The sequence below is a fragment of the Cavia porcellus genome, unplaced genomic scaffold (assembly GCF_034190915.1).
Source record: "Cavia porcellus strain 051 isolate PalLab524CR breed Dunkin Hartley unplaced genomic scaffold, mCavPor4.1 scaffold_7, whole genome shotgun sequence".
Taxonomy (NCBI): domain Eukaryota; kingdom Metazoa; phylum Chordata; class Mammalia; order Rodentia; family Caviidae; genus Cavia; species Cavia porcellus.
Window position 1 is genome coordinate 27,287,229 of NW_026947490.1, and position 26,393 is coordinate 27,313,621.

Genomic DNA, 26,393 nt, shown 5'->3' on the forward strand with positions numbered 1-26,393 from the left:
TGACAGTGGCCTCTCTGGACCCTCACACCTCAGGATGTCAAAATATTGGCTGTGCGCCGTGGTTTGTAGCTACAGTCTCAGCTATTTGGGAAGCTGCAGCAGGAAGATCACTTGAGGTCTCCCCTTCACCCATCTCAAAAAAGAAAGGAAAAAAGATGCCAAAATAGCACAGAATAAGGAATATGATTAATATAATCCCTTTTCTGCACAGAACCTCCTGTGGCTGCCTTATCACTCGGAGTAGAAGCAAAGTGCTTACCAGGACCATGAGACCCCACAATGGCACCCCCCCTTTCTCCAGCCTATTCTCCTACTGAACCCTAGCTCTGGTTACCCCATCCAGCACAGGAGCCCCAGGACCTTTGCACTTGTCATTCTCAATACTGAGAGCCATTCTTGGTTGTCTACCTGCTTTGTCCTCCTGTCCTTCCTGGTGGTTGTCTTCCCCCTCTATTCAAGCCCCATGTAGGCCCAGAGCTGTCTCTGTGTTTCCCACCCTTCCCAGTGCCTGACACACAGTAGGTGCCCAATAAATGTTTGCTGAAGGAAAAAACTAGAAGTCATTTCCTGCTGACTGATTTGCTGCTGGCTGAGGTCAAGGCCCCTTTCCCATCTCTGAGCAGCAGCTGCTTGTCCTTTGTCCTCTTAAAGGAGAAGCAAAGCCAGGGTTACAGCAGTTTCCATACATGGCGTCCTCTGAGCTGACTCTACTAGGAAATGGGGTGCAACAAGGCTGGGGTTGGAGACACAGGCAGTGCAAGGTCCAAAGGTGCTAAACAGCACAACATTCAGGAAACATCTGCCACCCACGTGCCCTGGGGACAAACCCATGGTCCCTGTGGCACCTGGCTGCTTCTCACACCCCCATGCTGCCCCACAGCCAGCTCTGCTGCTCATGTTTCCCAGGCTCTGACCACTTGTGTCATACCCGTGTACGTGGCTGGGATCACTGCAGTAGCCCCTTCCCTGGCCCCTGGCCCCATCCCAGAGTGTTGCCAGGAAGCCATTTTTTGCCATTAAATGCTCCCTGGATGTCCTGGATCATCGGACAGGTGAAAATTCAGGTCTTCACACCCCACAAAGCCCTAAAAGACCTACCTTCAATGCTTTGTTTCTGTTTTTGAGACGGGATCTCCGTATCAGTCCAGGCCGGCTTCGAACTCACAAGGATTCTCCTGCCTCAGCCTCCCGAGTGCTGGGATTACAAGCACACACTACCATACCTGGCTTTAATGTCCCACTTGGAACATGGATATGCTGTGTGATGATCAAATATGGCAGTCACCATATCCATGACTGCAGACATTTATCATACTTTGCAATGATTCTTTTGTGATTCAAAATCCTGCTCCCTGTGAGCTATTTCGCAACATGCACTGCGTGAGTGTCAACCGCAGTCCTCCTTTGTGACTGGAGTGCCGAGCCCTATTCAACCTCCTCAATGTTGACTGGGTTCCAGGTGATGGCCATCTCTCCCTCCCACTCGGGATTTTCAAGATTCCACCTGTCAGTGAGATCACACAGAGGTTTCTGCCTCTCCGTGCTTCACAAAATGTCCTCTAGGTTGGTGCATATTGTTGATAGAATTTCCTGTTTGCTGGCTGAATGGTGGCCATTGTAGGCATCCCTGGGTTTTCTTTATCCATTCATGCAGTGATGGGCGCCCAGGGCGTCTGCATAGCTCTGTGGGTGGGAACAGGTGGCTGTGGGCAGGGCACAGTGGACACCTTTCCAGCACGTTGAGCTCAGTTACCTTAGGTGGAAGCTCAAGCGAGGGATTGCTGCATCTGTACCCTTGTCTTTTGAGACAGGGTCATATATGTAGTTCGGGCTGGCCTCCAACTCACTATGTTGCTCAGGCTGGCCTTGAATTTGCAGCAACCTTCCTGCTTCAGCCTCCAGAGTGTCTGGATTACAGGTATGCACCACCATGCCCAGCCCTGGATTTCACCTATTTAGCAAGATTGGGACATATCTGTCTGCAGAGTCTAAAGCCACACCTATATCATGCAGAGATTTTCCATCCTTATTTACTTACTTGCCTGTGATCATTTAAAAAAGCCACAAAAAATAGGAAGATACTCCTGCTTTATCAGAGAGGATGCATTAATAAAAGGGGCTCTCTACCGCACAAAACATTGTGCAGACATTAAAAAGAATGAGGAGCCAGGTGTGGTAGCTCACACCTGTAATCCCAGCACTCGGGAGGCTGAGGCAGGAGCTTCGATGTGAGTTCGAGACCAGCCTAGGCTACAAAGTGAGCTCAAGGCCAGCCTGAACTGCATAGAGAGACCCTGTCTCAAAAAAAAAAAAAAAAAAAAAGAATGCATTAAAAAGAAAAAAAGAACCAAGAATGAGGAAGCTGGGTATGGTGATGCTCACCACCTAGCACCCAGCTGGGTAATCCCAGCATTCTGGGAGGCTGAGGCAGGAGGATCACAAGTTTGAGCCCAGCCTGGGCAATTTGGTGACTTTGTAAGATCTGATCTCAAAAGTAACAATAACAACAAAAAAGTTTCAGGGATTTAGCTCAGTGTGAAGGCTCTGGGTTCAACTGCCCGCACCACAAAAAAGAGGAAAAAAAAAAAAAGGAACTACAACCTACTCTGTGCCAGGGGCAGAAAAGCTTGGAGGTTGCTGAGTGAAGTCCCAGGTGCAAGTCAAGGGGAGATGAGGACCTGTGGGTGCAGACTGGCTCCTAACTTGCTCTTGCGGTAGAGGAGCCTGCCCCTTATTATCTCTCTTTAGGACCTGAGGGCATTAATTAAATTGATTAATTAATAAAGGCATCAGTTTTTCTTAATGACCTAATCACAACTTAAAGGCCTCACCGCCCAATGGTGCCCATGGCAATCAGAGCTCAGCAGGCACTTGCGGGGAGCCAAACCCCAGTCACCCCTCACTCTGTCCCCGCTGAAGAGACCAACCTCCTGCTCCCGGGTGTTTAGGATCAGCTCCTGCATCCAGGAAGCTCTCATGCTTGAGCCCCGCTAACGCTGATGGGAGGACTCCTTGGCGAGGCCCAAGGGGATAGGGGAATAAAACTCCTGGCCTACTGTATGTCCAGTACGAGTTCGTGTTCTCTAAAATCGAAGAATGAATTTTAGAAACAACTGAGTTGAGAGTGGAATATATTTATTGAGAGAAAGAAAGCATCTGTCTGAGGGACAGATCGGGTTCTATGTGGTTTGCCAGGCACTCTTGTCTTTTCTTTTTTCTTTTTTTTTTTTTTTTTTGTCTTTTTGTGGTTTTTATCGGTACCAGGGATCGAACTCACGACTGCCTGCTTGCAAGGCAGGTGCTTATGCTGCTGAGCTAAATCCCCAGCCCCCAGACTATTTAAATGTAAATAAAATGAAATTTTATTTGTTTTTTTATTTTGGTACCAAGGATTGAACTCAGGACCTCACGCTTGCCAGGTAGGCGCTTGTACCTCTGAGCTAAACCTCGGCCCTGAAATTAAATTTAAGAAATCCAAAACATAAAATTAAGAAAATAATCTAGTCTCTTGCCAGGTGTGGTGGTACATACCTATGATCCCAGCACTTGGGAGGCTAATGCAGGAGAATCATCATCAAGTATGAGGCCAGTCTGGGATATGCAATGAGTTCAAGGACAGCCTGGACAACATAGAAAGATCCTATCTCAAACCAACCAAAACCAAAACCAAAACCAAACAACCAAACAGTTTCTCAGTTGCACTCCGTATTTCAAGTGCTTAGTTAGCCCTATGGGTATAGGGGTTTCTGCAGAGTCCTGCTCTGCAGCACTGCCAGCATTTCTCACACTGAAAGATTCACTGTTTTCCTCACCTCTCAGGTTCAGGCCTGCTGCAGAAATTTGTCTCTCCTACCCACTCATGCAAGACACACTTCCCCAGACCTGGTCACAAAGCAGCTCGGTTTGTTCTTTGTCTTGATCCCAGTGTAGACTGAGCTCTGCTGAATGGTTGGTTCTTCTGCTCATTCACCTCTGCAGAGTCTGGTTGTGACTGAGCCTGCAACTTCCGCCATAGGTTTACTTCCATAATTAGTATCCTTGGGGTGGCTAGGGGCTGGCCTGAGTCTCTCTGTGTGTGGTCTCCGCATGTGGCTGCTTGGACCTTGAGAGGAGCGATACAGCAATCAAATTCCTTTATACATGTGCTTGATAATGTCCTACAGGCAAGGCCCAGGGTCCCCAGAGAGGGAACACCACAGGTTGTAAACACCTGGAGCAGGGTTTCCTGGACGTACCACAGGAACCATGGAGCAAGAAAAAGTTGGGCCGCGCTCCTGCATACCACATGCTCTCTGAACCCCTTCACCTGTTCCAAGCAGGCACATCCCAGTCATACAGCTCATCAACCTGGCTAAGGCCTAGTGCTCACCGGGTTGGAGAATGAAGGGTTGGATCTTGGGGCAGCACTCCCAGAATCCTTACCTTCCCTCCAGCAAGATTCAAAGGGGCTCAAACTGGCATATGGGTGTACACCTGTAATCCCATCACCATTGGAGGAGGCTAAGGCAGGAGGATTGCAAGCTTGAACCCAGCCTTGGAATTTAGTAAGACTCTGTTTCAAAAAAAAAAAAAAAAAAAAAAATAGATAGGGGTGTAGCTAGTGTGAAGGCCCTAGGACAAATCCCCAGCACTGCAAAAACATTTTTTGAGACAGGTTCTTGATATGTAGTTCAGGCTGGTCTTGAGCTCACTATGTAGCCCACATTGGCCTTGAACTCATGGTAATCCTCCTGCCTCAGCTTCTTGAGTGCTGGGATTACAGATTTATACTACCATGTCCAGCTAAAATAATTTTTTTTTAGAGGACTCTGCATGACTCTTTTCTTACCGCTCTGACTTGAGGTATGTTGTGCATCTGTGGTCAGATGTAGACCAGGCTGCGGTAGTGAGAAGCCTTGGCTAAAGCTAGAAGGTCTGCATACACACTGGCCTGGCCTCACGGCTGGGTGAAGCCTCTCCACTGAGCTGCCTGGGTTCCCGAAGTAGGTGTCTGGGACACCATGGATATGACGGCGACTCCTAAGTCAATTCTAGCATGTTCTTTTGGTTCCTGCCTGAGAAAAGAAGGCACGCACAAAGGTATGACCACTGGACAGTGGACCATCTGGAAGGCTGGCACTGATGTTACATAGGTTTAAAATAACGTCAGTTGATTGTGGCTGCACATGCTTGCTGTCCCAGCATCTCAGGAGGCTGAAGCAGGAGGACTGCAGCAGTTTAAGTCCATTTGGTGCAATTTAGCAAGACACTGTCTCAAAATTAAAAAAAGAAAAGGGCTGGGATGTGGCTCATTGCAAAGCCCCCACATTGAATCCCCAATACCACAAAGAAAAAAACCAAAGTCTCCAAGTACCAACAACCCTGATGTTCTTACCTGCCTGTCAAAGCTGTGGCTGAGATGTGCCCATTGGCAATGTCACCTATGACAGCTGCTGGGGGGCCATGCTGCCCTGCTCCAGCAACCTGGCCTCCCTTTATCCACCCATCTGATTGCCCCAGTGTCATCTGCTAGCTTTGTGCACGTGTGTTTGCACATCTGCTGATTTAAATCAGACACAGAACCTCGTACTCACTGAACACAGAGAATAAAGATCAGGGTTTTATTGTACCAGGAGCAGAGGGGAAAGATCAGGCATGCATGCTAATAATCCCATATAGGGTTCACAAAGGTAGCTTCTAAGTCTATCTCTGGGATTCAGAGCTGCTGGTTAAAATATAATTGCAACATATGAGAAATCAAGGTCACGGTGGCCTTGGGGAGGTGGGATGAGAATCTAGGATTCTAGAGGTAGGGCTGGAAATGTCCTTTCCTTAAAAAAAAAAAAAAACTTTGCTCCTCGATAACTGGTATATCTACTGAAAACCAACTCATCAATCTGTACAGTTCTAATATATGTGCTTGAGCTGGTCATGGTGACACATACCTGTGAATCCAGCACTCAGAAAACTGAGGCAGGAGGATCTCTGCGAGTCTGAGGGCAGCCTGGACTTCATAGTGAGACTTTGTCTCAAAACAAAACAAAACAATTTATGGGACAGCATCTTTGTGGAAAATGACACAATCAGGATTTTGTTTGTTTGTTGATACTGAGGAGCAAACTCACAATCTTGCGCTTGCCAGGCAGGCACATATGCCACTGAGCTAAATCCCCAGCCCCACAATCAGTTTTTGGTGAAATGAGGATGAAGGTTTTATGTTATCTTTGATCATCCTGGGGATTGAACCTAGGGTCTTTTTTTCCTTTTTTGGTTTTTTGAGACAGGGTCTCGCTATGTAGTTCAGGCTGTCCTCAAACTCCTGGATCCTCCTGCCTCAGCTTCCCAAGTGCTGGGATTACAGGTATGTACCACCATGCCCGGTGAACCCAGGGTCTAGACTACACTCCCAGAACTTTTAAAATTTTTATTTTATTTTGAGACAAGCTCTCACTAAATTGCTCAGGCTGGGTTGTAACTTGCAATCTTCCTGTCTTGGCCTCCCAGTGCAGGCATGCAATGCCGTGCCCAGCTAAATGTACACTTCTGTGGACTTGTGACCACCGCATACTGCCCTGAGCAATTTGTTTCCCAACTTGCCTGTATCACTTCATCTTCATCATTTACTCTCCCCATCCCTAGCACCATCCAGCAGTTCTAAACTGCTACGCCCTGTGTCACAGGATGCTGAGTCCTAGCTTAATTATTACCTGATAGCCAAGGGACTTTCCAGGCTTTTGCCCAGGAAATGTTAAAATGCTCCCATGAACATCCTTGAGTTCATGATCAAGTGTGAACCCTAGGAGGGACCAGGATGTGCTAATTGCTTTCTCCTCTTCCTCTTCTTCCTCTTCCTCCTCCTCCATAATTCTCAATTTTGCATCTTGAAATGGGATCACTCTTATCTGTGTGTTAGCTGGGTGGGAGTCATTTCATTTTCAAAAACAGGCTAGGTATGAGCTCAGGCCAAAGGACCTGCGTTCAGTCCTCAGTGCTGGTAGGTTAGGGTTAAGGTTAGTGTGGGGGTGAAGGGATGTATGATTTCTACTCCACTTTCTGAGAAGCAGTAGGGGAGCCTTTGTCTGACAAAGCCTCTTTGTTCCCGCAGATAGGCTCTTGATCTTTTGAGGGTGACTTGGTCTTGGCTCAGGGTTCCCTTCTCAGGTCAGAGGATGGGGTGCAGGTCCTCTCCTTCTTCTCCACACAGCAGTGGCTCTGTGGGACAGGAGGCTCAGGAAGGAAGAAACTCAGGGCCATGTCTCTCTTGGGCCCCACGCCTGCAGTTCCAGCCCCAAGAGCAATGCTGGGGACATTAGCCCCAGCATCCTCCACAACCACTGCTGCCTCCATCCTGAAGTCATTTCCATGACTTTGTCTTTTGATACAGGGTGTTGCTATGTAGCCCAGGCTGCATCCTATAAAGCCACGGATCTGCCTGCCTCAGCCTCCTGAGTGCTAGGATGTGTTATACTAAGATGCTGAAAAATTAAAATAATTGACTAAAAGATAATTAGCAAAAATAGTTAGTTAAAAAGATAGTTATTAGCAGTATTGTCATTTTGTGCTGAGCTCATTACCCTAGTAACCAAGCACCAACCACATAGTTATAGATTAACTGACCGCGCCGTTATGCTGTTCTGTACGCGTCACCCCCCCCCCAGTAACCTGTGTGCTGTGTCAACCTTTGTTCCCTTGTAAGAGACAAATGATGTTGTGTCAACCATTGTTCCTTTATTAGAGACAAATGTTTCTGGAATTGACAGACCAAAGGCTAGGAATTGGCTAACGACCCACTGTGAAATGTCTCTTACCTCAAGCAAAAAGGAACAAAGGCCCACCTTATTTCTGTTTCTCATTACTATGTACTTAATGATCAATGAGCTAATCATAAATAAACTATAAAAATCAGTCAAAATTCTAACTCAGTTGCACAGCTTTGCAAATTCCATCTGCACTGTGTCACTGGGCCAGCTAAAATAAAAGCGCTTCTTTTAAAAAAGACATCTTGCCCCGTTTTTCATCATGGGGCCTTCTTTTTGGGTGGGTTACAACATTTGGGAGCTCGTCTGGGATTACAAGGGGACCCCTCCCCATGTTTTTTCCACCAATCGATCAGCTTGAACCATCTATAAGTATTTGGGTCTTTTGTTCTTTATAATTTAAGTGTGCACGTTTAAAGTTGCAGAGGAGCTTGGCTGGTTCCTTCTGCACTGGAGCAGGACGCCCTCTGGGAAAGGGCTTCTAGCCCATTTGTGATTTGGGATTTTTTTGTCCATTTGGTTTTGTGCTTGGCATATTTTTATTGTGGAGCCATTTGTTCATTTGAATCTGTTACCTCAGTATTAACATTCAGATTTCTTTTTTCTCTTAAACTACTGTTGCAGGTTCCATGTGGCTTATTAGACTAAAGGGTCATAATAAAAATTTATTTCCCTTTAGGTCACCAAACCACAGACAGAAAAACCTTTGTTTGTGTCTTTAATATTGGTCTTGTCTTTTGTGGCGCCTTGTTTAATGTTTTAGTCCTCAACTGATTATGTACAACCTTGGCATGCCTTTAAAAGTATTTTTCTTTCTTTTTTTTTTTTTTTTTTGTCTTTTTCCTTTTTACCGGTACCAGGGATCGAACTCACGACTGCCTGCTTGCAAGGCAGGCACTTATGCCGCTGAGCTAAATCCCCAGCCAAGTATTTTTCTTTCTGGTTAAAATGTAAGTATATATATATGCATATATATATTTACACATATATATGTTTATGGTTTTTAAAATCATATTGACTTTACTAAGTAAAGCTAGGTCATACTGTTATTGAGCCAATTTGAAAAGTTACAGTTTTTAAAGTGTAACATTTTAAAGTGGTAAAAAGACATAAAATGATTTAATATATTTTAGACTACTAAAAAAAATCACTTCAAGGATTTTGTTAAAAGTTTTAATGTTTGTCTAAAAAGCTAGAGAAAAGGTAATTGACTGGTAATAAGTAAAAAACAGAAAAACAAATGTGTTCAGAATTTGACAAAATTGGATCAGTAAACCTTTACTGCAAAATGTTTCCATTAAAATAAGATTATATTCTAAAAAGGGGGAGAGTCTGTCTTCTCCATTCATCACCCCACTTGGGATGACTGCCAACAGATTTTGCAGGTTTTGTTTACAGTAAAAGAGAAAAAAAAATTCATGCTGCAGGATAAAAAGCAGTGTGCATTCCAAATAAAAACCTGTCGTCTGGTCCTAAATGCCAGAACCGTGTTTCCCCTTTGTCCTGCCCCAATTGAACAGCCAGAGGTAAGAAGGCTCTCGTTCAGTATCACCAGTTGTTCTCAGAAGCTTTTAAGGGCTGCCAGAAAACCCACCAATTTGTCCAAGGTAGCAGAGGTGAGACAACTGGAAGATGAGTCCCCCTCGGGGGTTTCTAGAGAGATTGCTAGAGGCCTATTACATTTGTACACCTATAGATCTGGTGGCACCTGAAAATGCAAGGGCCATTAATAATACCTTTGTAACCGTGGGCCCCTAATATTAAGCAAAAATTGCAAAGGCTTGAGAGATTTGAAAAAATGCCCCTCAGTTAGTTATTAGAGTTTGCTTAGAACTGACTCTTTCCTCCCAGCTGGTACAAGCCATTCAACAGATTCCGGTCCCTTTGACTAGAAGCAAATGTGAAAATTTCTAGGAGCCATAGGATATTGTCTGCTTTAGATTATAGACTCACGAGACCAGGCTTTTAAGCAACTAAAATCAGCCTTACCAGAAGCTCCAGTGCTGGCTGTGCTTAAGTTGCAAAAACCTTTTTCCCTCTATGTTGATAAAAAGCAAGGGATAGCAAAAGGAGTACTGACCCAGAGTTTAGGACCATGGCAAGGGCCTGTTGCCTATCTGTCGATGTCCGCTCCCGGCCGGCAGGAAGGACACACGACAAAGTCTGGTAGTGGACAACCTTTTCTTTTTATTTTCCTTCTCCGTACAGCCTGCCCTGGGTTCTCCCAGCTGAAGCCTCCTCTGGTCCGCTCCCCGCGGCTCCTTTTGTGCTTCAGTCTGCCCCAAAGCCTCTACCGGTCCGCTCTCCGCGGCTCCTTTTGGGCTTTTACTTCTGGGCTTCTACCTGGCTTCTTCTTCCGCCCAGGGGTGGCACCGGTATATATACGGGTACAGTGTCCAATCATGTTAAAGTAAGCAAGGCAAGCTGATTGGCTAACATCATCAGTTGCCAGGCAGACTATATTGTTGAGCGGGTTGTTTACGCGGTAAGCAGGAAACTAACATATTCGATGGGAGGGGTAATCTACCTCAGGCTTTGCTCTTTACCACAGGCCGCACGTCCGCCGCGCAAGGCGAGCTATCACAGATGCGGCTCCCAACATCTCCCCCTATTTTATTTTTTATGAATGTGCGCATCGTAGCCCTTCCTGGACTGGGTGCAGAGGCTTATGCCCTATGTGTAGGTCCACCGTAGGTCCTTGGCTTAGACCCTGGTTGGCCATGCCATGGTCTGCCAAGGCCCTGAGGCCCTCGTCCTTTTTCTAGGGCCAGGCACAAACTGGACGGAACCTGGATGCACACAAGCTTGCACTCATTTCCTCTCCGTAAAGAAATCCCCTCGGAGAGAAATTTAGACCTGGGCAGCATCTAACAGTCCAGCGGCTTACGTGCAGGATGGGGTAGGGCCTGGCTTAGGTCGAGTCGTGCTGGGGAGGCACGCTCTTACCCGTCATTGACTCACCTACCCTGCTGTGTATTGTCACCTTATGGAGGAGAATGAGGGATGCCCGCCATATCTAGACTCGGTCGTGGGCCAATTGAGCAAGCCATGCATATGCCTGAGGATCTTCTTGTCCATTTCGGGCTACCGCTATTTCTATTCATCTTATTGGTTGGTCTGTGATGGATCTCCAGTAGGGCAGGTCTGATCTTCAGTCGAGGGCTTTGTTGCCCGTGTCAGTCTCTCCGGTATCCACAGTGGTTCTCGTCCCGGTTCCTGTGGGAAAACACAAACCGCGCCTCGGTTCCAGCTGACCACTGGATCCGGGCCCATCCATTGTCCTGTCATAGATAACCGCGCCTTTGGAGGCAGGCCTTGGCTTACTCCCCCTTTTTGTTTTTTATTTTTTATTTTTTATTTTTATCTTTTTCGTTTTTATCGGTACCAGGGATCGAACTCACGACTGCCTGCTTGCAAGGCAGGCACTTACGCCGCTGAGCTAAATCCCCAGCCCCCATTTCCTCGACCGGCGTTTTTCTCAGCCTGCTCGGCAGAGAACTCTGTGTACCAGGCTCGCCAATCCAGGTAACTGCCCGAGGGCAGACACGCCTTTGCCAGCTGAATCCAGTCCGCGGGGGTGAGGGGCCCAGAAGACAGATTCTCCAGCATGGCAATGGTGTAAGGCGCAGTCGGCCCAAAGGTTGTAACTGCATTTTTAAGTTCTCTAATCTGCTTTATCTCAAAAGGCTCCCATACATTGCGTCCCTGGCCCATAGCTACTTGTACAGGAAATATCCCGTAGGGGCCACTATCTATCCCAGGTGGATGTACCTCATGAGACAAGCGTCCCCCCTGCCAAAGCCGCCTGTAAAAATACCGACCCGCCGGCGGCAGAGCATAAGACAGCGGCCGTGATTGGGCGGAAAATGGGGGCCCGTGCATCACTTCCTGTTCTGGCGAAAGGGGAGAGAGCTCCCAGGTGGCCGCCTCGTGGCGAGGAATCGCCTCCGGAAACGGCCCCCAAGGTGGGGCGGAAGGCTTCGCCTCCCTCTCGCGCCGGGGAGCGCTCAGGAGCTCTCTACTCCTCCGAAGACCAGGTTGAGCAGAGCGCAATTCGCGGGGCAACGCTGGAAAAGAACCCTGCGACTCCTTATTGAGCGATTTAGGCTCCTGACAGCTGGTCTCTTTGGCCTCCTTGCCATTCAACTTTCCCTCGTCCTCGGAGTCAGACGACTCCGAGGCTAGAGCCCCGTCCTCCTCCTTAGCATCCTTGTTCCCCTTGACGGACCCCTCTCGGGAGCTCCCTGACTGGGCCTGCTCAAATACCCTGCGTACTTTTGTAAGCTCTTGAGAGCTTTCTCCACAACCACCCTCGCTCTTAGTGTTGCTACCTAACATGTTTCCCATCTTTTAATATGTTACTCACCGCATGAGGCCCAAGGAATCCGCCACTTACGCGTGAGCCTGAGGGGAGTCTAAAAGCCCTGTAGGTGCGCGCCACCCAGAGCCCAGGCTTATCCCCAACTCACCTGTCTCGCAGCTCTGTACTGGAGCGTTGTCCACTTCCACGTCTCGGGGGTGATCAGTCCCCGTGCGGACCTCCAAATGTCGATGTCCGCTCCCGGCCGGCAGGAAGGACACACGACAAAGTCTGGTAGTGGACAACCTTTTCTTTTTATTTTCCTTCTCCGTACAGCCTGCCCTGGGTTCTCCCAGCTGAAGCCTCCTCTGGTCCGCTCCCCGCGGCTCCTTTTGTGCTTCAGTCTGCCCCAAAGCCTCTACCGGTCCGCTCTCCGCGGCTCCTTTTGGGCTTTTACTTCTGGGCTTCTACCTGGCTTCTTCTTCCGCCCAGGGGTGGCACCGGTATATATACGGGTACAGTGTCCAATCATGTTAAAGTAAGCAAGGCAAGCTGATTGGCTAACATCATCAGTTGCCAGGCAGACTATATTGTTGAGCGGGTTGTTTACGCGGTAAGCAGGAAACTAACATATTCGATGGGAGGGGTAATCTACCTCAGGCTTTGCTCTTTACCACAGGCCGCACGTCCGCCGCGCAAGGCGAGCTATCACAGACGCGGCTCCCAACACCTATCTTTCCAAGAGACTTGATAATGTGGCAGCCCGATGGCTGCCTTGCCTGCAGATGATTGCCTCGGTGGACCTCCTGGTGAAAATGGCCCAAAAGAAGACATTTGGACAAAAACTTTTAATTATCTCCTCTCATTCACTGGAGACTCTCATCAAAGCTCCCCCGGACCCATGGCTGCCTGACTCACAAGTCATGCACTATCAGCAACTACCATCAGTTTCAAGGGGACAGTGGCTTTAAACCCAGATACTCTGCTGCCTGATGATGACCTCTCCTTGCCCCTCTGATCATCTCATGGGGCTTCGATCAGACTTGACAGATGAGCCACTGTCCAGAGTTCCATCATATTTCTCTGATGGAAGCAGTCACATCTATAAAGGTAAGCAGGTCATGGGAGCCGCCATCATGGACTCTCAGATTCTATGGGAGCAAACCTTGGAGCCAGGAACATCAGCCCAATGGGCTGAACTCATTGCCCTCACTGAGGCCCTCAAGTTGTCAGACTGATAGCAGATATGCATTTGCTACTGCCCATGTTCATGGGACCATTTATCAAGAATGAGATTTATTGACTTAAAGGGGCCAAAAGATCAAAAATGTTCCCCAAATTTTGGATTTGTTAGCTGCCATTTGGATGCCAAGAAAGGTAGCTATTAAATAATCTAGCAGACGCTGATGCTCGAAGAGCAGCCACAAAATCAGTGGGGATTGAGACAGCCCCGACGTTGCTACTGATTCCTACTACTTTGTCAGAGCCCTTTTGCACTCAAAAAGACTTGCATTTGGCAGCTCAACTCCAAGCAAAGTCTGATATCCCTGTGGGCTGGTACCAACTGCCTGATAATCGAGTCCTCCTCCCCAAGGCCTTGAGATAAAAACTCATCCAACAAGCTCATCAGTCCGCTCACATGGGAGGATCAATACTCGCTGCTCTTTTTAAGATCGTTTCTTTATCCCTCAGTTATTAAAGCTTACTCAGTTTGTGAGCCTTAGATGGCCTCAGTGCCAGTTGGCAAACCCTAAGCAACCACAACAAATGGAAACCACTTGTTATCGTGGGACTATGCCTGGAAAACATTGGAAAATAGAGTTCACAAAAACGAGCAAGCCTGGACTTTAAGAGTAGCGGTAGATAACTTTTCCTACTAAGTCTTGAGTCAGCCCTGATAGCAGTTTCCCTGATTTGGCCTTCCTTTATTCATGGGGTCCGATAATGGCCCGGCTTTTATAGCCCAGATAACTTAAAAACTAACCCAAGCTTTGCAGATTGATTGAAAACTCCATTGTGCTTACCGGCTTTAAAGTTCAAGATAAGTAAAAAGGATAAACCAGACTTGAAAAATGGTAATAACTAAGATTGCATTGAAAACTGGCGAGAGCTGGGTGAGTCTCCTTCCTTTTGCCCTCTTGCGTGAGTGATGTACCCCCTATGTTGTAGTTGTTTCCCCTTTGAAGTTCTATATGGGAGACCTCCTCCTCTTATTCCTAAGATTTCTGAGAAAAAATCTAGCTGATCTGGCTAATCAAGATCTTGTTAAGTTCCTCCAGGCCCTTCAGCTAGCTCTGACTTCCACTGGTTCCATCCACCGGTTATTCCAAGAACAACAACCTCTGCCTGCAGCCCATCCCGAGGACGAATGTCCTGCAGTGAAACCTAGGACACTAGTCATCAAGAGACATCACCGTGAGTCTCTCAAACCATGGAGAGAAGACCTCTACACCGTGATCCTCAGCACTCCGACTGTTGTCAGAGTCACTGAAAAGCCTGCCTCGATTCATCATTGCCACTTCAAGCCAGTTCTGGCCTTGGACAGCGATCAACCTACAGATAAGTAGACTGTTTTTCCCTCCAAGGATTCTTTAAAGCTTAAAATTGCCAAATGTATCCGATAATCTTTGTTCTTAGGTGTTCTTCCTTATGGAGACCCCCAGGAGATACCTTATAACCCACTATTTAAGACTTAGAAAATTACTATTTCACTGGTAAATTATTGGTAGCCAATGCTACTGGCTATGAGATAATTAAGATAGATTTATGTGCCCTATTCATCCCAGCAAAACTTAGACAAAAAAAATGTTGTTGGGTTTGCATGCCATGCTGCCTGATTGGTTGCTAATAAAGACTTGCAGGGACCTATGTAGTCAAAAGAAATTACAGTCCACTGGCTGGTATCTTTGCCCCCAAAAGCAACAGCCAGCCTCTGATCACAGGTGTTCACAGTCCGTGAAGACAAAATATTTTTGTAGACATTGGGGTTGTAAATCTGTATCTCCTTGACAGGAAAATAAAGGGGGTTGTTACTTTTTCCTCACTCGGGAGATCCAATCTTCTGTTCTCCACTAGACTTCCTGCTCCTGAGACCTTTCTGCTCTCTGCAATTTCTGCGCCATCTCTAGACCCCTTCTTGCCTCTGAACATTGCTTATGGCAAATCAACTTTTAAATTCCTGTACAGATGACACCTCTTGTTGATGGGATGCCAGGCCTCTGCTCACAATGGACAATGTACGGGGCACCCCAGGAACCTGTGTTTACTCTGCCTCCTACTCCTTGTGTATTTCCCCTTATGCTGTGCTCTGTAATCTTACCTCTTCAGCTTTGATTCATAATTTTTCCTATCCTGCTAATCAGCACCTTGTTGCTCCCAATGGAGCCTGGTTTGCCTGTACTTCTGTTATAAGTCCTTAACGACTTGTTCCATGCATCACCTGTTCACCCATCGCCCTGAACTTTGCATATTAGTCCTTATCTTTCCCCAAGTGTATTGGTACTCTAGAGATAACGGTAGGAGTCACTTTGACTTAAAAAGTCCAATCCGAGCAAAGAGAAATCCTGTACTCTTACCTGTATTACTGAAAATTGAGATAACAAGGTCAATAGGTTTAAGAGTGTCCAGCCTAATAGTTAGAGACCAAAATTATAGACACTTAAGTACACTAATTGACCAAGATTTAGCAGCTCTTAGTGACTGTCTCCAAATTAGATGATTCTTTAAGTTCACTGGCTGAGATGGTTTTACAAGACCGGTGGGGTCTAGATCTCCTGTTCCTAAAGAAAAGAGGCCTCTGTCTGACATTAAAAAAAAATTGTTGCTTGTATGCCATTTATCCTGGGGTTATCTGACAAAGTATGGCCAGCTTTAAACAAAAATAAAAACAAGCCAGACAAGCTATATAAAATTGATATAAATGATGGTTTTCTCTATCTCCCTGGTTGACAACATTAATCACAGCAGCCTCTAGACCTCTGTTAATCTTACTTACTTGTTTAACAATTGAACTTTGCACCATAAACAAATTGGTAAATTATGTCAAAGATTGGGTTCAAACAATAAAACTCGTGGTTTTAAGGACACAAGTTTATAAAAAAAATACCACTGCTTGAAAATTCCATGAGCCAATGATTTGGATCATTGACAAAAATCAGTGGGGAATGTTATACTAAGATGCTGAAAAATTAAAATAATTGATTAAAAGATAATTAGCAAAAATAGTTAGTTAAAAAGATAGTTATTAGCAGTATTGTCATTCTGCGCTGAGCTCATTACCCTAGTAACCATAGTTATATGGTTTTTCACCAACCACATAATTATAGATTAACTGATGGCGTCGTCATGCTGTTCTGTATGCATCGTCCCTCGAGTAACCTGTTCGCTGTGTCAATCTTTGTTCCCTTTGTAAGAGACAAATGATGCTGTGTCAACCATTGTTCTCTTTATGAGAGACAAATATTCCTGGAATTGGCAGACCAAGGGCTATAAATTGGCTAACCACCCACTGTGAAATGCCTCTTACCTCAAGCAAAAAGTAACAAAGGCCCACCTTGTTTTTGTTTCTCATCACTATGTACTTAATGTTCAATGAGCTAATCATAAATAAACTATAAAAATCAGTCAAAATTCTAACTCGGTTGCACAGCTTTGCAAATTCCATCTGCACTGTGTCACTGGGCCAGCTAAAATAAAAGCGCTTCTTTTAAAAAAGATGTCTTGCCCCGTTTATCATCTCAGGGATCTTGCCCCACTTTTTATCATGGGGCCTTCTTTTTGGGTGGGTTACAACAGTGCACCCCCACACCCAGCTTCTTGCAGTTTTATATGCTGTTCATTTATGACTGATATTATGCTGCATGCAATGTGATCAAAACATACAGTGAAATATTAGATTTTTTTATTGAACCGAGTGTGGTGGTGCATGCCTGTAATCCCAGCACTTCTGAGGCTATTGCAGGAGGATTGCTGTGAGTCTGAGGCCAGTCTGGGCTATACAGTGAGTTCAAGGCCAGCACAACTTGTATAGTGAACCCTGTCACAACAAAACAAAACAAAAATATGTGTGTGTGTGTGTATAAGATTTTTTTTTGGTCTTTTTCGTTTTTATCGGTACCAGGGATCGAACTCACGACTGCCTGCTTGCAAGGCAGGTGCTTATGCCGCTGAGCTAAATCCCCAGCCCCAAGATTTTTTTTAATGATTACGGTAAAAGACACACTGCCACCATCCTGTCTCACAATTCCATCCCCCCTTCACTTGCACACACATATCCCTTGGTGCTTGATACTTTCTGAAGCGGCTCTGGAGGTGCTCTCTCAGAAGTATCTTTACTAGGGGTGATAAGTACCGTGGACGCTGCTGCCAATGTCACCCACGGCAAAGGCAGGCTGAGTTCTCCTCTCTTTTATTCACCAGATCTGACACTGTGCAACTTCTGGCTTTTCACCAAAATCAAAATGACCATGAAAAAGAAAGGTTTTGAATTCATTCAGGACATCGAGGCAGCCAGGACACCCATGCCACCACACCAGGGTTGGTTGTCTTTTCTTCCTTGTGAACCACTTCTGACCTCAAAACTCTAAGGGAAGTAGAGAAAGTGCTGGTTTCCTGGATGCACTTCATTCCAGTTGTTTAACTATCAAACAACCAATCAACTTGTGCATTGTTTTAACATCAGCTTTCTATTGATGCCCTAACAAATTACACAGTGTTAGAGGCATAAAACACAAATCCGCCCCCCTTAAGAGTTCCAGGGCCTATACGTCTTCACTGAGTCTCACTGAGGCCAAAATCAAGCATTGGGCCACAGGGTGATCTGAAGACTCCAGGCGTGAACTGGATCCTTGGCCCCTTCCAGTGGCCCTTGCTGCCTGCAGTCCCGGGAAGGGAGTCTCATCGTGCCAACTTCCTTCCCTTGGACAGCCCAGATGGCCTCCAGGGCCCCTATGGATAACCCAGGGCCATTGCCCCATCTCAACTGCACCCCCAATCCCTTTTGCTATGAAATGACTCAAGCTCACGGGTTCTGAGGTTGGGACCTGGCCCCAGAGTCTGCACTGAGCAGGGACAACATGGTGGAAAGTGGGGGGTGGGTCCCCCTGCCTGAGACATCTGAGATGGCAGAAAAGAGGCAGCTTAGGGGAAAAAAAAAACAGGCAACTGGGCCACTGCAAGGCCAGCACTCCAAGAGCCTGAGGTGAGAGGACTATAAATTCATGTCCTACTTGGGCAACTTGAAGAAAAAAGCTGGGGATGTAGCTCACTGAAAAGACCCAAGTTCGATCCTGAGTGCAACAAGGAAAACAGAAACAAAACCAAATAGAACAAACAGGCATCCTGTTGGTTATAAGAGAGGAATTTGAAGTCTCTAAACATAAAGTAATGCTACAGAGCTGGCAGTCACCTGATTTGATCCCTATGTCCAGTCCCCACAGGCTGCCTGAAAGCTGTACAGTTATTGTGTGTTAGTGAAAGGATGGAAAAAACTGAGGAGATGCCGCTGGGCACATTGGCATTCACCTGCAATCCCAGCGCTCTGAAGGCTGAGGTAGCAAGATCACTGTAAGTTCAAGGCCAGCCTGGGCTGCACAGCAAGAGGCTGTCTCAGAAAGAAAGAAAAAGAAAGAAGGAAGGAAGGAAGGAAGGAAAGAAAGAAAGAAAGAAAGAAAGAAAGAAAGAAAGAAAGAAAGAAAGAAAGAAGAAATAAAAAAGGAAGAAAGAAAGAAAGAAAGAAAAAACAGACGTTCCCACTGTCTCAGACTGGTTCGCTTTGTAACTGAGAGAAGACCTAAGTAAACCCCTGCAGCTTCCCTTGGTTTCGGTGTCTTCACGCATCACTGGTCCAGAGGTCACTCGGTTATGCAGGGCCTTCCTGGTTTTGCCAGCTCCTTGCAGATCCCGGATGCTGCTTGGGTGATAACTGTCCTGAGTGAAAGTGATAGTCCAGCTGTCACAAAGGCAGCCTCTTGTATCTTAATGATTAAATGCGGGCTTCCTGGTTTCTGGGGAAAGGGACCCAGCAGACCTGAGTCATGAGACTTTCTAACGTGTGACTGTATTTATTGAACCCCAATTTCCTGTGACCTTGAGATAACAGCAACACGTGAATTTGAAAACCCAAGTCTGTCACCCCGCTGGACCATCTGTCTCAGGTGTCCTTGGAATCCCTGTCTGAGGGCCAGAAACTCCTCCTCTTTGCTGCTTTATGAGCACCCAAGGGGGTCTCTTCTTCCAGATCACCAAATGCTCCAAGAGGCAAAAACCAACGCGTGTGCCATGATTCCTCCTGCAAGGCACACACATTGGTTCAGTTGTTGATTTTCTTTTTTTCTTTTTTGGTACCAGGGATTGAACTCACAACCCCATACTTGCCAGGCAAGTGCTTATGCCATTGAGCTAAATCCCCAGTTATTGAGTTTCTTTGGTCCCTTTTAATTTAAGCAATTTTCTGGAGGGTTGTTTGTTTTGGTTCTTGGTATTTTGGGGGGATTTTTTAGAGAAGATCTTACTACATACACCAGGATGGTCTCCAACTCTCAGTGATCCTCTTGCTTCAGCCTCCTGCTTCATAGAGGGGTGACAGCTGGGTGCCACCATGCCCCGCTCTGGTCTTCATTCTAAAACAGCTATCCATCTGCTTCATTTTCCAGTCAGAGCTATGAAATTTTATGATTAACATACAATCACACACCAAGGCCATACAAAATGCACACTTTAAAAATACACAGTTCAGGGGCTGGGGATTTAACTCAGTGGCATAAGTGCCTGCTTTGCAAGCACATGGTTGTGAGTTCGATCCCTGGTACTGATAAAAAAAAAAAAGAACAAAAAAATACACAGTTCAGGGCCAGTAGCCTATGCCTGTAATCCCAGGATTCAGGAAGCCAAAGAGGAGAATCCTCATGAATTTGAGGCCATCCTGGGCTATGTAGTGAGTTCAAGGCCAGCCTAAAATGCATGACAAGACCCTTTCTCAAAAAAGGAAAAGAACACAGTTCAACTTTTGAACTCAACAATTGAATGAGTGTGTTTTCACTGCTTTATTTGAACTTCGTGGGAAGTGGTGTCAACTATACACAATAAACAGTACATACTAAAAGCATGTAATTTGGTAAGGTTGGTAAGGTGTTTTTTTTTTGTTTTGTTTTGTTTTGTTTTTGTCTTTGGCTTTTGTATTCTGGTACTGCAGGTAGAACTCAGGAACTTTGTACTTTCAGGAGCCTACTCTGGTTTTTTGTGTCGTGAGTGTCTAGAGCACTCTGAACTCCGGGCAAGGTAAACACGCACGCCTTGTCGGGACACGGGGGGTACAGCGCTTGGAAAAGAAAGACAGGAGAGACACCTTTGCTGTCTGCACCGCGTTACACTGCACTGCACTGCACTGTACGCACAATCTTTATTTTAGGATTCATATATAGTAAACCCGATCAATTCACAGAGCCCAGATAATTAAGTAGTGAAAAGGCATTCTTTGTGGCAAGCTACAACGTGACAGACTACAATGTTTATTCTAAAACTATCTAAGTGAAGTAAATAATCACAACCAGTTCTCATAACCTCTCTAGCCCAGGAAGAAATTCATTAGCTCAAGAATGTTGTTAATTTGTCTGCTGTTAGTGTCACAAAGGGTGGCCAGCCACTTCCTCAAGACTTCTGCAAAACAAAGCCAGCTCACAGTATGGATTCCAGAGGGTGAGGGCTCACTAAGAACAGGCATTCCTATTCTACCTCCTTCTCGCATACCAGGGCGGCTATTGTAAATTGCAGGTTAGAGGGGGTTGGGCCTACAAAGTGACACCTCATCCCCCACACTTCCTTCCTTTTTATTTTTTAACAACAATTTCCATAAGATCAGGTTATTAATAGTATTTCGTCTTATGCAGTAAAAATACACAAGAACTATGGCAATGAGAACTATAATTAAACTAAGTCCCATGCCACTAAAAGTGTGGGTAATGCTCTGCCAGATTCCTTTGGAATCTAATCCTTTCAAAGATTGAGCAAGCAATTGCGCGAATTGTGCTAGAGATTCATCATCATTTTGCTTTGCAAAATCCTTGTCAATTTGATTATGCAAAGATTCTATTTCCTCCTGGGCAGAGGTGTTTCCATTTAAATACATTCTAATCATTTCCCATTTATGTTTTGTCTGATTATAAGGTCGTTGGGTTATACAGAAAGTAGTTGAATTCCAATCACATTTTAAAAACACTTGATGCTGAAAAGCCAATATTTTTCTACCCATCCATTCAACTGTTTGTTTAAGGAGGTCTATTTGTTGTTGTAGTTTGGCGTTTATTTGCCACTGAGTTAACCAAAGTTCATGAGAATTCTCATGCCATAATTCGACAACATGTTTTTCTTGCAAAGAGGTATGTAAAGCTACTCCTGAGACTGCTGCTAGAGAGGCTACAGTTATCAGACTTAACAGTACAGCAACCACTATTCCAATAAATCTTTTTGTACGTTTTAACAGATGTTTAAAAAATTCAGTAGTAACAGAAATTACCGGGTCTTGAGACCAAGGTCGAGTTAAATTTACAGGCAACCAAATATGAGTTTTTTGTTGTAACAGCATAACTGTATAAGGCTTAGTGAAATTTAGTGTGCTATTTAAGCATGTAAACAATTGACAATTTAAACAAGTACAAGAAAAATGTGTAAAATTAAAAGTTCCCACTAAAAAGACATAAGGTAGAGGTGCACAAACAGTAATATTATACATTTTAAACCTAGTAAAATTATAAGTAGTAGATACAGATCGACTAGTCCCTGAATATGAAACATTGTACAAGGTTACAGGTTGCATAGCGGCTGGGATCTTCCAAATATGATTTTGAAGGTGATGAGGGTATTCTTCGGCTGCAACAGCAGGGTTAGCGATTCCACCATCTCCCCACCACAAGAGAGCCGTCTTTTGTTGAAATATAGGAGCTCCGTCAGTTATTTTCTTTGGATCTGGAAGACTATACACAACAGAGAGATTACATCTTGTCTCATTCCATTCAGCACATCCATTAACGAATTTTCCAAATGGTCCCCAAATAATATACCCATCAATATTTTTAGCAAATTTTCCCATACATAGTTGCCAAATTATGGGATTATAAGAAATATTTTTATAAGTGAATTCAGGGCATACAGGAAATGTATTTGTATCAGGTGCTGTTAAATTTTTCCAGGTAACATTAAAGGTTTGAGCAGCCAAGGCTTGAAGCCTTGTCCTTTTGTTGCCTGCTTTTATTCCATGTTGAATCCAATACTGCCATCCCAGAGGGATGCAAGGCGGTTCCCCAATGCAAATAGGCCTTTGATTACCATAATAAGTAAAATTGAATAGTGTCCCATCATCTTGATTGTGGGGGGTTAAATCAGCCCACGGTGCTGACAAAATTTCTCTAGGTGTGGTATAAAGTAAAATATCACTAGTTCCCCATTTTACAGGTTCTAATAAAGGGGGGTTTGGAATATATGCCCAGTACGAATGCGGAGGTACCTCAGTCCCCGATGCAACGGTGAGCAAGGCACATAAAGCTAAAAACAAGTTTTCGGGGTTTAAAGGCTTTCCTGCTTGAAGGACAAGCCGTTGCCCTTCTATGGTCAATTTCTTTAATTGTCCCCATGTAGGGAGGGGATTTAAATTTGGTCGCTGTGAGCGGCGGGATTTTCTTAGCTGTAATCTGGCCATGGCTGCGATAGGAACAAACTCAGCATCCTCAGCTTCTAGCTGGTTTCGCGCTCGCTTCTGAAGGCACGGTTCCGGTTCCTTGGGGAGTTGTCTCCGGGGCTGGTGAACAGGATCTGGAGACGCGGGTCCTGATCCATCGTCCAGGGACCCACTGCTGAATTCCATTTTCTGTGGAGATATAACCAAAACCTTTCCCCCTATAGAGCAATGTGCCCCTCTCCCATTCAGCCTCTGGAGCTGTTTTAGTCCAAATAGGTTCATTAATCACAAAAGACTGTTGTTGCTGTTCAAAATGTTTTTCAGCTCTTGTTAATATTTCACCTTGTGGTAAATTGAGAAAATTTAAAATAAACAATGCTTGATGCAGTAATGTTTTTGGACTGTTTTGCAATTTAAACAGTATTGGTATCTGAATATCCTCCTGACTCCTCCTTTTTAATTTTTTAATTTGCAACTTAAGAGTGTCATGTGCTCTTTTAACAATAGCTTGACCCTGGGGGTTATATTCAATCCCTGTAATATGAATAATATTATGGAGATCACAAAATTGTTTAAATGTTCTGCTAGTATAAGCAGGTCTATTATCTGTTTTGATTTTAGAAGGAATTCCCATAACTGCAAAAGTCTCCAATAAATGTACAATAACATTTTTAGTGGATTCTCCCTGTTGAGCAGTAGCCCATAGAAATGAAGAATAGGTATCAATAACTACATGTACATAAGAAAGCCGACCAAAAGAAGGTACATGTGTAATATCCATTTGCCATAATTCATTAGGTTGAGTTCCTCGAGGGTTGACACCTGCGGGAATAATTCTTAAATGTAATGGTCTACAAATAGGGCAGGCTTTTACAATCTGTTTAGCTTTTGTAAAAGGTATCTTATATTTAAGATGCAAATGTCCTGCATTTGCATGATTAAATTGATGTTTTTTAACGGGTGTGGTGAACATAACTAAGGAATCCACTGCATTGTTACCTGATACTAATGGTCCGGGTAACTGAGAATGAGAACGTAAATGAGTAATAAAATAAGAATGATTTTTTTTTTTGAACATGTGTTTGTAAATTTTGAAATAAAGACAATAAAGCAGGCTTATTAGAATATAACACAGCTGAATAGATATTTGTCACTACTCCAACAGAATAGGCCGAATCGGCTATAATATTAATAGGTTGGTTATGAAAATCTAAAAACACTTGTAATATAGCAAAAAGTTTATTTTGTTGTACAGAGTTAAAATTTGTCTGACGTACCCAGTAAGATTTTTGAGTCCAATATGCAGCTTTATTTTTAGATCCATCTGTAAATATAGTCAAAGCTTGTGGAATTGGCTGTACAGCTAATAAGGTATTAACCACAAATTGTTGACGTCTAAAAAAATCCCATAATTTACTTTTAGGAAAATGATATGAAAAAGTTCCCATGAAATCTGCTAAAGCAATTTGTAAGGTTTCAGTAATTGACAACAAATATTCCCATTGTTCCTTAGTTAAAGGGATAACTATATTGTTTATATCTTCTCCTATCAAAGTTATAGAACGAGCTCTACCATTCATAATTAAAGCTGCAACCATGTCAATATAAGGCATAACATTTTTAGATTGCTTAGTTTTAGTGAATACCCATTCTACTGGCATAGCATTTTGACCTAAAACTGCAGAGGGATATTGAAAAGTATTAATAATATATAAAGTTAGAGGCAATTTAGGATCAATCCTAATTAAAAATGCATCCTTAATTCGTTGTTCTACAAACTGTAATTCTTGCTCGGCTTTTGTTGTTAAAGAACGAGGGCTGGATGGATCTGAAGAGCCCTGTAGAGTAGCAAACAAATGCTGTAATGCATGGGTAGGAATACCTAGTGTGGGACGAAGCCAATTAATATCCCCTAATAATTTTTGAAAATCATTTAAAGTGGATAACTTATCTCTCCTAATAGACATTTTTTGTGGAATCACCTTTTGTCTAGTAAGAATATATCCCAAATAATGACTAACTTCTTCCTTTTGAATTTTATCCTGTGCTATTACAAGTCCAAACGGAGAAAAATATTGAGGTAAAGTTTTTAAAATATCTTTTAAAACATTTCTATCACTATATTAGCATTTTTGTCTTGCCTTTTTCGCACAACCTTCCATAAACCACATGTGCCACTGTAAATATTCTGGCTCCTTTAAAAGAATTTTGGCCAAGGCTTTCCAATCATAAGGAGCAAGATTACCATACTGATCTGCTACTGATGTTATTAATTCTCTAGTGTAATGAGCCTGAGGGCCATAAAGGGTTACAGCCTTTTTTAATTTTGCTAAATCATCCATATTAAATGCTTCCCATCTAGGGGGAACTGCCTCTCCATCTATTGGCTGAGGCCTGATTACAGGGAAAGCAAAGGCAGGCTTTTCCTCATCAGAATCCCCTAATTTTGGTAGATCAGCCAAAGCTAGCTTGGCTTTACTCCAATTAGGGTTAGATGGAGGAGGTGCAGAGGGAATTATAGGCGGGTTTTGCTTAACGGAGAGTTGTTTCACCTCTTGTGTTAAATGTTGTATAGCCTGTAAAATTGGGCGATTGTCATAATTTGATATTGCTGCGGCAGCTAAAGCTGAGTCGGCTGTAGTGGATTTTACTTTTAGTTTGGACGCCTTTTCACTACTTAAAGCGATAGCGTCATTTTGAACTACATTCTGCTCCTCCTCTGTGAGGGGCAATTCCTGAATAACTGGCTTAATTTCTAGTTGAAGATTTTCTACAATATGTTCATCTTCCATAGCTTTTAATAAAGAGTACACAACCGACCAAATAGCCCAAAAACGTAAAGGAATCTTTTCCTCCTGTTGCATAGCCCTTTCTATACTAACCCTTGCCTTCCTCCATACTTCTACATCCAAAGTTCCTTCATCTGGAAACCAAGGATTATATTCTTTAATTGTATCAATACACATATCCAAGTCAGCTGACCTGAGCGATATGCCATATATAGATAATAAATGTTTAAGAATTTTTAAGAAAGGAGAGGAAGCAGATTGTCCCATTTCCCCGTAATAAAATTATACTTACCTTCCTAAGCGACCTTCGGAGTCCCTGAATTCGGGCGCCACTTGTCGTGAGTGTCTAGAGCACTCTGAACTCCGGGCAAGGTAAACACGCACGCCTTGTCGGGACACGGGGGGTACAGCGCTTGGAAAAGAAAGACAGGAGAGACACCTTTGCTGTCTGCACCGCGTTACACTGCACTGCACTGCACTGTACGCACAATCTTTATTTTAGGATTCATATATAGTAAACCCGATCAATTCACAGAGCCCAGATAATTAAGTAGTGAAAAGGCATTCTTTGTGGCAAGCTACAACGTGACAGACTACAATGTTTATTCTAAAACTATCTAAGTGAAGTAAATAATCACAACCAGTTCTCATAACCTCTCTAGCCCAGGAAGAAATTCATTAGCTCAAGAATGTTGTTAATTTGTCTGCTGTTAGTGTCACAAAGGGTGGCCAGCCACTTCCTCAAGACTTCTGCAAAACAAAGCCAGCTCACAGTATGGATTCCAGAGGGTGAGGGCTCACTAAGAACAGGCATTCCTATTCTACCTCCTTCTCGCATACCAGGGCGGCTATTGTAAATTGCAGGTTAGAGGGGGTTGGGCCTACAAAGTGACACCTCA

The 26,393-nt window shown here is 44.4% G+C and overlaps 2 protein-coding genes across 4 annotated transcripts in view; one reads left to right on the forward strand and one right to left on the reverse strand.

Annotated features, from left to right (window-relative positions):
• LOC134476886 (uncharacterized) overlaps positions 1–14,915 on the forward strand; it is a 17,628-nt gene extending 2,713 nt beyond the window's left edge. For 2 of the 3 annotated variants that reach the window (XR_010048669.1, XM_063253025.1), the window contains exon 2: positions 212–2,200. Coding sequence is in view for 2 of the 3 variants with exons in the window: in XM_063253025.1 (XP_063109095.1) it covers positions 212–270 (59 nt within the window). In the remaining variant the exon portion in view is untranslated. Of the gene's footprint in view, positions 1–211; positions 2,201–12,715 lie in introns of those variants that run through there. The other variant, XM_063253024.1, reaches the window with a different exon arrangement.
• Positions 14,916–20,381: 5,466 nt separating this feature from the next.
• On the reverse strand, positions 20,382–22,723 carry LOC134476888 (endogenous retrovirus group K member 18 Env polyprotein-like). The gene is made up of 2 exons (XM_063253031.1): positions 22,535–22,723; positions 20,382–22,004 (listed from the first exon to the last, which is right to left on the reverse strand). The coding sequence occupies exon 2, from the start codon at positions 21,845–21,847 to the stop codon at positions 20,807–20,809; it is 1,041 nt and encodes a 346-aa protein (XP_063109101.1). The 5' UTR covers positions 21,848–22,004; positions 22,535–22,723; the 3' UTR covers positions 20,382–20,806.
• Positions 22,724–26,393: the final 3,670 nt, after the last annotated feature.

Coding starts and splice junctions, on each gene's coding strand:
- LOC134476888 (XM_063253031.1), bottom strand. CDS start 21,847: ATGCAACCTGTAACCTTGTACAATGTTTCATATTCAGGGACTAGTCGA.